At 36.0% G+C, this 10723-nt stretch overlaps 1 protein-coding gene across 1 annotated transcript; it reads left to right on the top strand.

Annotated features, from left to right (window-relative positions):
* The first annotated feature begins 1488 nt into the window (after positions 1-1488).
* Positions 1489-10625, top strand: APK3 (adenosine-5'-phosphosulfate (APS) kinase 3). The gene is made up of 7 exons (XM_008804481.6): positions 1489-1646; positions 1760-1901; positions 3428-3577; positions 3781-3899; positions 3987-4071; positions 6291-6337; positions 10346-10625. The coding sequence occupies exons 2-7, from the start codon at positions 1778-1780 to the stop codon at positions 10442-10444; spliced, it is 624 nt and encodes a 207-aa protein (XP_008802703.2). The 5' UTR covers positions 1489-1646; positions 1760-1777; the 3' UTR covers positions 10445-10625.
* The last annotated feature ends 98 nt before the right edge of the window (positions 10626-10723 follow it).

The following is a 10723-nucleotide window of genomic DNA, read 5'->3' as shown; positions in this document are numbered from 1 at the left end:
TTATCTTTGATTTTTTTTTCAACCCAACTACAAACTTATTATTCGCATGAATCATACAAAATATAGGAGGTAACAATCGTCAACATAGAATAAAAGAAGACAAGAACCAAAATATTTTGTAGGCTTACGATTTAAGCATGTACGCATACAAGTCAAATATATATTTTTTAAGCTTAGTAAACACATGTATCTTCATCCTCATAAATTTACTGGATCAATCCTTTAACAACCCATAACTTGACAAACTTTTCTCTAATTTACATAAATTGATATTTTTATGTGAATTTAGTTGCCAATATGTCCTACATATTCCAATGATATTTTTATGTGAATTTAGTTGCCAATATGTCCTACATATTCCAATGCTAAACAGAATGTCTTTGAAATCAAAATATATATTTATCTCAACTGAGAGTTTCTAAATAACTAAGATATTTTAGTGCATCCATATATATATATATCCTATGAAGAGTGTCTTGCTATTGCATCATACAATAAAATTTACCTATATATTTAATAGCATCTAAAAAAATTATAGAAACAGAAATTACATTTATCTACCAATATATCTACCAATATAAAACAAGATATTGACATATATTAACTTATATCTATCATGCTGCTGATGGTTGATGTTGCGGGGTTTTCACCCCGGCAACAGTCCGCACACCAGCCGAGTAGGGAAAGCGACTGCGTCCTCACCGAGGTATTGTCCGCTCTGGGGATCGGGAATCGTCGACCGCTCCCGGGGGTCCACCCTCTGGTGGCGCCCCGGGTGGAACCACCCTTTCCACCCCTCACGGTTTTGCCCCCAAAAGGCGCCTCGGTGAGAAGAGGTTATTGAGCCCCCCATTTAAGGCACAGACCTTTCCGCTGATTAGCCGATGTGGGACTAAAATTCGGAACCCCATCCCACAACACAGCCCCCCCAAGTGGGAAGGTCTGTGCGTGGCCGGGGCCCTCCTTCTAGCGCCATCTGTTGCGGGGTTTTCACCCCGGCAACAGTCCGCACACCAGCCGAGCAGAGAAAGCGACTGCGTCCTCACCGAAGTATTGTCCGCTCTGGGGATCGGGGATCGTCGACCGCTCCCGGGGGTCCACCCTCTGGTAGCGCCCCGGGTGGAACCACCCTTTCCACCCCTTACGGTTTTGCCCCCAAAAGGCGCCTCGGTGAGAAGAGGTTATTGAGCCCCCCATTTAAGGCACAGATCTTTCCGCTGATTAGCCGATGTGGGACTAAAGTTCGGAACCCCATCCCACAACAGTTGATATCTTATACATCATAATGCTGCGACAAGAACCGCGTCTTGGCACGTAAGACATGTGTATCCATTAAATATATTCATTGTTTACAAAATTTATTTTAAAAATAGCAAATTATAAATAATATTTTCTTGGAAGGGGCCATGCTACGATACTCTCTATTTTTTACCCTGACCGTCTGATACGCTGATGACTTCCCAACCGGTTCCCGTTCGAGCGTGTATCGCAGTTTGCACGCCCAATTCGAGATTCCGAATCCCACGGATTTCATCGCGCAACCACTTCCTTTATTTATAGATACGGATCCGTCGGCCCCTGCCCCTCTCGTGTCACTGTGCTCGTTTAAACTCCAAGAGAAGCGGAACGAATTGCGTGCTCCCAAGGTATTTCCCATCGCCCCTTCTTGCTATAAGCTTCGATTCTCGATCTTTCTTCACATTGGTGCGATTTTTCTTGATTTGATGTTTCTTTTTTATTTTTTCCCCGATCGGTTCAGGTTGGCGAGGAATTAGCAATGGCTTCTGTTGGGAAGTCGACGAACATCTTCTGGCAAGAATGCTCGGTCGGGAAGCTCGATAGGCAGAAATTGCTGAAGCAAAAAGGTTGTGTTGTTTGGATCACGGGTCTCAGCGGTTCAGGTTTGTCAAAAAAAAAACTTAAAAAGAACGGTTCTTTAATCAGAAATATGAAAAAAAAAGAATCTTGAATTTTGATTATGATCCAGTAAAATCAGGGAATTAGGATGTCATGTCGCTAACGCTGTGGGATACGGTGGATATGCGCTTATTGAAACAACGATTGATGAAGAATTTTTTTTCTAAAATTACAGATATACACTAGTGATAAAAGTTAATGGCTGTTGGTTTCCATATGTTCTTGCTAATCTGTGTTCTTTGAGACTAGATTGTTGTGGCACCAATTGTCGCAATTAAATGTAGGTCCGATTTATTCTGAATTCATGGAACGATATCTAGAATTAGCAAGCAATGTGATTCGGCAGCTTTCATTTTTCCACATGATGGCTGGTTATGGTCTTATGGATCGTCTGCTAAGCCACTGACAGAAACATGTTGTTATTCAAAAATGCATTTTCTTTTATTTTTTTGTGGTGAATGAAATGCAAGTTTTTTGAAATTGTTGCTGTAGATTCCCAAATTCGACCAATTTTCTCACATATTTATCTGCAACTAGTGTTGTGATTTTGTATCTTATACACTATTTTCAGAATTCATATAGAAATAATTTTCCTTGGGATGCTACATCTTTTCTTTATTATCTTAGGTTGGTGAATGTGATGATCTCTTTGCAACATGAATTGCATTACAACTTCTGTGTAATTCTTGGTTAATATAACTTTATCTGTTTTCTGTTGTTTGACAAATGAAATATAACTTATTAACTTACTTCCGAGACAAAGAGACTTGAGTGATGGGAATGTGAGATACCTCTATATTTAGTTTCTTAGTTGTACTAAGGCTGGTTATTTTTGCATGCAATTATAATAAATTTTAGTTCCTTTGTCCCTAATTATCAAATGCATAATTTCTTTGGATCTTTTGCTGGCTGTTTTTAAATCTGCATGCTACCCATTCTTGCTTACATTATGTTTACCATTTAGAAAACATTACTTACTGAAGTTCAATAGACACCTGTGTAAGTCCCCTAGAAGTATATTGAATGGAATCCATAAATATTTTTAACGACATGAAATTGGGAATGTCTACATAGTTGAATTTTAAACGTGCTATGGTTTTCTTAATTCTTCCTGTTGTTCCCTCCTCCTCTTGAATTCTTTAATTCTTGGGCGCTGCAACCTCTCTCCTAGAAATCTCAAGTGCAGTGCTTGAACTTTTGAATCTGTGAAAACTTAAAAATCCATAGTTTTGGAAAAACTAGATTTTCTTGGAGATGTTTGGTTGCTAGATGTAAATGGTTTTAAAGAGGAGACTATAAATTGGAGATGGAATAGTTTGTGAACTATAGCAATTCTATTCAACAAATCTGTCCATTTCCATTTTCTCAAAACTTTTGATATTGTACACCCTTTTTAATAAATTTACGACTTGATTCTGCCTAAGGCATGCTAAATTGTTTAGTAATGATGGTTGTAGTCAATCCAAACAAATCTAAAGCTACTTCTGAATTTAATTTTTGGTTTATCCAGGGAAAAGCACCTTGGCATGTACATTGGGTCGAGAGTTGCACTCTAGAGAAAAGCTTTCTTACGTCCTTGATGGTGACAACCTTAGGCATGGATTAAACAAGAACCTTGGATTTACAGCTGAAGACCGTGCAGAAAATATACGCAGGGTTGGTCAGTATATATTTGTAATATAACTAATCATGACAATGAGTTACATTTATTTTTTTCTATGGAAAAGAAGCAAAAGGAAAAATAAGTAGTTTGAAACAATAATTAATTTTATCACTTAGTGAACTTTCTTTTGGGTATTAGGATGCATTTTTCATGCTCCTTTTTACCTTTTCAATGATTTTAAGATACTTCTCTTCTTTTAGGTGAAGTGGCTAAGCTCTTCGCTGATGCGGGTTTAATCTGTATTGCAAGTTTGATCTCTCCCTATAGGAGAGACCGGGACTCTTGTCGTGCATTATTGCCAGATGCTAGTTTCGTCGAAGTCAGTGTTTTCCATCATAATGTGTTTATTTAAACCAAAATTAAACTTATTTCAATAACGATTTAAACTTATTGTAATTTTTTGTAGGTTTTCATGAATATGCCTTTAGAACTGTGTGAAGCAAGGGATCCTAAAGGCCTTTACAAGCTTGCCCGTGCAGGAAAGATAAAAGGTGAATTTTTCGTTTTACCAGACCTAGAATGGAACATGTATGCCTGTATATAATACTTACCCCAACCATTTGGCCTTTTTCCAACTATTTAGGGTCTGCCCTGTATAGAATACTTGAGTCTGCAGAGTTACTTTGCCTCTCAGCATAAGAGCACACAAAACCAAAATTTTAATGTGCTTATTTCTTTTCCGTATCAGTAATGCATCATGGTTATATTGATTTTTCCAGTTTTCTTTCTGAGTATGTTTGAGCATGTTTATTGATATCTTATTAGCTCCTTATTCTTGCTTATGATGCATGCAGTATTATGTCGATTGCATTAAAAAATAAAGCATACAAATCAATAACATTGTGATTCCTGTGAAATTCTACCAAAAGGTGATATCATGCTTATAACACATTCCCATGAACTGGTCATAATCACATCCCTGGCTCTGTCACCATTTCTGGACAGGTGGCTCCCCAGGCCCATACTTGTATCTCTATTGAAATTTGTTGTGTGTTGTCCCTAACAGGGTTTCATTTTTATGTAACAAGTTGATGAGAACTTAGATCACCATATTGGAAGAACATCTGTCTGTTGTGGAAAACACCCTTTCAATTATATTATATATTAACAACATTTTTAGGTCACTTTCAATATGCATCCTGTGCATTTCTCTAATGTTCTAAGCATTTTCCACATCTGCGACGTGGAACTGAATTCTCGTGCTTGATGTGTTTCATGAGAATGCTTGGTAGCTCAGAATACCTGCATCAGACTACTCTGTTGAAAACTTTAAAACTATCTGGACTGTTAACTAAAAGAAATACCCATGTTGATATTCATGGCTTTGTTGGATATAAGCTTGTTATAGCAAGTGCAAATGATGATTTTCTTATTAAAAGTGGTGTTTTCTTATATGAAAGAGCCTCATCATCATGATTTTAGATCTCATGATTAACCAGGATCTCTCATGAGTCTATCTTTGATACCTTCAACATCTTCACAAACAGTAGCAGGTTTTATTCATCTTTTTAACAGAAATATTTTTTTCTTCAATACATCCATCCAGCAATATTTTCAATCTGCAGCCTTCTCCACCCTCAAGCATTGGGAGGCCATGAGTTGAGCTTACAGACCATCTATTTTCCCCTAATTGTTATCTTGTTTCATGTTAATCAAGATCTAATGTTGATCTTGTTGTAGCATTAGAGTAAGAGGCCTTTGATGTACATTCAGAAAGTTGTTTGTTATGATTCTCATTTGATTGAAAAAATGTTACAACTTACAACATTACCTACCTTTGGGCCAGCAGAAATCCTCATCAAGTTGTGACAATTTGTAGGTGCCCCGAAGAATGCAAGAAAGGTCACGCTTCAGTATTATGGGAATGTAGAATCTGATTTGGAAGTTTTTTTTGCAAAGCATAAATAGAAAAGATAACATTGCTTGGCCTTGCGTGCAACCCAACCACGTGACAATGTGCTTTCAGTTTTTGCAACTTAATACAACAGATTCTTTTAAAATCATAACAGACTTCTTTCTTTTTAATTTTTATTCTATTCATCAAAGAAGTTGTTAAGCTTAGGTACTTGTTGGTTGTTGGGGGAAGCATGTCATTCACTTTCTCATGATGAGGCCACCATTACATTATGTTGACTATTGCAAGGAGTGCCATTGGAAAAGTTTTCATCTTTTTCTTCATTTTTTGCATGCAAGGGTTGATAATATACTATGCTATACTAATTTAGTCCCTTAAAAAGCCTTAATTATCTGTTTTGGATCGGATTTAAGAATCCTTCACCAATTTTACATTTTAAGGTGTGAAACATAAATATATTTCCAGCTCTATGTTGTCACAACTTATACTTTCTTTTCTTAAAATCCCTGACCCCTTTCCAAAAAGCAAAAAAACAGCTGGTAAAGTATCAAATCCAACTTGTCATTTCTTATAAACTCAAATTGGTTTCTTGAAAGTCTAAGATATACTGCTTTATTTTTAATTTTAAGTATTGCCTCAAGTAAGCCATAGAGTACGAACCACTCAACATTGCCAATGAGTCAATTTCAGTTGTTACATTTTTCATTTGTTCTTGCATATAGGAGCTTAACTGGTGAAACCTTCAGAAGTTAATGAACATTGCTTGTCTGTGTCATTTTCTTTTAGTGAAGGATATGTTTCCTACATATTTTGCATAATTATGTCGTATCTTCTAAAGTTTAATTTGCATTGCAGGTTTTACTGGAATAGATGATCCATATGAGCGACCTTTAAATTGTGAGGTACATCTTCATTTTTTATTAATATATATTGCCATTCCATATATGCAGCATACATCAGGAAATACTTTTTGTTGTTTGCCCACATAATACAAGGCAAAACTCGGGATATAGTTTATTATCCATTATAACACACCCATGAATTAATTATATGAAGTTATGCATGTCGTGAATTGAATTACTTTTCCTTTATGGTGTTAAAGATTGAAAAAATAATTTTTACAGAACTGGTCACTCATGATGTGCATGTCTAATATTCTTTTATATTTGCATTAGAAACTCTTTATAGAAATTTCTTGGGGAAGGCTTGAAAATGCGATCTAGGTGGAGATTTTGGCTTGAGTAGATCAGTTTCGGATCAAAATAGTTAGGACGCAGTCCATGTTCTGACAACTTGAAATTTGAAAGACACAAAAGACATATGTTAAAACCGTAAAAAGCCTTAAAAGTAAAAGAAAATAATAATATCTCTGATACTGTTTTTGCTTTTTCTTGCAGAACCTGTAACATAACAAGGTTTGAGAAGTTCCAAGTGTAATGAAAAATTGTTGTGTCCAGACTTCTTATTATCTTCACCATCCAAAACTTATCAGCATGAGATAAGCTATGAAATACACACAAGTCAAGAAGGCTCTGCAACCAAAGAGAATCTTCCATCTACCAACCTGACACTAACACTCAAAAGATGATGATAATTTTTCTTTCTAATAATCCACCAGGACTAGTAATCATTTGGGTGAATACTACATATAGGTAGGAAGTAATATATTACTGGTTACAGATTAAGTTTGGGCAGCTGCAGACCAATGCTTGGGAGTTCTCATAGTCTTGGAAAGAAGGAAGACAAAGTGTGAAGATGACAAGATTTAGTATATGGAATTGCTTTCCTCTTTGAGACACTAGTAATAGGCTAGATGTCAAGTTGAAATGTATGCAACAAGAATTCTGAATGCAAATGATTACAAATTACATTGTTGACAAGCAGAATAAAAGGTTAGAGAGTACTATCGGATGAGGCATAAGTTTCTTTTGAGTTTAAAAAAAATGCCTTGTTTGGGTTCGAATTGAGTTGAATGCTCTGAAGAGGCAAGCGTGGACTGTCATATGCTAAAGCAGGCACAAACAAATGGTTTTGACTTGCTTCGATCCCTTTCAATCAACTATGCATGGCTATATACATCTGAACAAGTTCATGTTGTTTTGAGTAGAGCAACAAAAGCAGATCAAGCCAACAATGTTTTGGGCCATGTAGTTCTGATATTCCCATGAGTATTTACTGGTAAAAATTAATTTGATCATCAATTTTCAAAACACAGTTTTGGGATTTAAACCTTTATCAGGGAGTCTCATCTGTGAAAATATCTTGCTTGGCATGGTCTGAATCAAAGTGACTGAGATAAGTAGAAGAAAAGGAGAAAGAATTAATGGATTACAATGCATTTAGTGCAGATATTATAGAATTAGTAGTCAAAGGGCTTTATACTTGATTTTCACTTTTCAGCCCTTACATCATATGTAAATGGCCATATACATCTCTTTAGGTTTAACATGTGCATGGAGGACCATGGTACGCCGTACCGACCCGAACCGGGCAGTACGGGGCATACCGTACTGTACCGATTCTGTATCGATATCCGGTACGGGTGGCGTACCGACACTCGATACGCCAAAAAAATTCTGTACCGTACAAACACTGTGCTAGTGTGGCACCAGTATGGGATCCGGTACCGAGACGGCGAATCTTGAATATGACAATATGTTTCCTAGATATATCTGATGAATAGGATATCTAGCAAACTGCATTTATTATATCTATCACATAATATCAGCATTTATGCCAAATTACACCAAAGTTCCAGACTTTGAATATTTAGTGTCAGCATTCCAAAGTATCCTACTTAGCTGAAGGTTGTACAATACATGTAAACATGGAGTATTTTTGAATAAATTATTCAAACCAATGTAATCTATTCTAGAAAGACAAAAAGACCAGGTAACCAAGGGATCAATGCAAACTTGATACCTTGCTGTTTTCCCTTAATTGATATTAATGTTGTCTATTCTCCTCACTTCTCAAGCTTTTATGCATTTGATTATCATGGGGAAAGATGATAATAAAGCAGGATGCTTCTTTGTGCAGTGATTATGTCTAAAAATATTCTATTCTAGAATAATAAGAAACAAATGAAGTTAACTCATATAATTTTTAAAAGAAAATATTCAATTACCGCATTTCAAGGTAAGGTATGCCGCACTGGGGCATGTCACCTTGTAATGGACATGTCATACCGTGCCGGTACTAAACCAGACTCGGTACGAGGGTATACCGAGTCTCTGTAGTCGGTACCCCGAACTGACCCTTGTACCGGGCATACTGGCAATATACCAGTATGGTACTAGTACAAGGTCCAGTAATGAGGCGACGAACTTTGTTTCAAGGAATTCAGTGACATCATTTTGCAGTGTGGTTGTTTTCTATAAGGATGATTTATATTCATCTCTTCAAGGAGAAAAAGATTGTATACTTCAAATAATTGGTATTTTTCTCCATCTCCAGCCATTGGTTGCTACCATAAGATTATACTTTGCTGACACAAATATTCTTACACACCATCTGATTTTCTGACAAATACTTCTCTTGTGGAGTAAAATTGTTGTCTCTCATGGAGTAAAATTGTTACAAATAAATAAGAACTCTCCAAGGTTGACTGTGTTCATTAATTATTTACTAAAATTATCTGCTATAATTATGTTGTATTGATCAATCATTACTTTGTCAAAACTCATGATCTTCTGAATCTGATTGCTCCTTTTTTCTCCTGTTTTGCAATGATGAAACTGTAGATATTATACAGATTTTGTTTTCAGCCAGAGCATGTCTTATCCAACAATGTATCAAGTGTTTTATGTTCTTCCATGTATTTTAAACTCAAAGAAAGCTGTTCTAGAAAATGATATGATATGTTCAGGTTGCAAACAATGCATGCATGATAAAAAGCTTAAAAAAAAAGAGAGAATTTGAAGGAACGGTTTAACATTAATATCTAATCTCTACAATATATAACATCAGACCTGTGGGAAGGCAACAACATGCTTCATAAATAGTATCCCTTTTTCAGTAAATACTGTTCTTCTCTTTCCACCTCTCCCCTAGTCCTGTTCCAATTTTTTCTCTTGTTTTTATGCGTGTGTTTGCGCACGTGCCTGTTTGCACGCATGCATTGCATGCGTGCATTCTTGTATGCACTTGCTTGTGGGGTGGGGGGATTTGGTATGTCTACAAAAAATACAAGTGTTTTTATCAGTTACATAATTGTAAATTATTAAAAAAGGAATGTGTTACAGAAATTACAAAAAAAATCTCAAACAATCTATCAGTTGATGGGATTACAAGCGACTATCCGTCAAGCATATCGTGTGTTCCAGATACTAGTGGTATTAAATATCCTGTGATGGTACATAATGGTTTTGACATCCAGTACTGTATGGTAGGCCAGTTAGGTGAATGGTTTCTGTTCATCTGAAACATGGTGCCTAGATACTAGATTAAAATGGTTCACGTTGAAGATCAATAAATTTTGTTCGAGATTTTGTCCCAAAAAGATTAAGATCAGGAACGAAACATAGGAAAACAAAATCAGATCCATCTACATACATTGCTATTCAAATTTTCTTAAGCCATGGTTTTATGATCTTAGTTGCATTAGTTTTTTTTTTAAAAAAAAACTCTTATGAGGTGTATATAAATTATGCAGTAATATATGTTACTTGTGTGCCTATAATGTCAGTGCATGTACACCATTACTTCATAAGAAAGTTTACAGTTACCTGCAAAATAACTAAACAAGAAGGGATTGGAGCTTTTCCTTTGGATCATGGTTATGCAACGAAGCTACCGTATCGTGTATTTTTTTTCTTTCACATGCTTGTACTTGAGAGTTAAAATTCATGTATACAAGTTTATTTAGCAGCTATATGCCTAATCTAATAATATTCATTATTTTCTTGCAGATAGAGATAAAACCAGAAAATGGATTTTGCCCTCCTCCCTCTGACATGGCAAGACAAGTTCTAACTTATTTAGAGGACAAAGGGTTTCTGCAAGAGTAGCAAAGATATGTGTAGACTTTATTGCTGAGCAGCAAACTCACATTATCTTGCAGTCCTCAATGATGGAGATTATTCTTTGTAATTGTCGCACCATGAACATGAAACCATTCCACACATACATTTGAGCTATTATAATATCTCTATTCGCTCATTGGTCAAAAGAATTATTTGGCCAGAAAAACTATATCTAGATGGATGCTACTCTGTTAAAATAGTGACGCCTGATGTTTGGCTTGCCAAAGATTCGTGTGTCGCAATTATACTGTTGAATTTACCATT

Source organism: Phoenix dactylifera, chromosome 1 (assembly GCF_051530095.1).
Source record: "Phoenix dactylifera cultivar Ajwa chromosome 1, Ajwa_hap1_PhDact_Kaust_v1.1, whole genome shotgun sequence".
Taxonomy (NCBI): Eukaryota; Viridiplantae; Streptophyta; class Magnoliopsida; order Arecales; family Arecaceae; genus Phoenix; species Phoenix dactylifera.
Note: the sequence above shows the minus strand (reverse complement) of the source record. Positions and strands in the feature narration are given on the sequence as shown.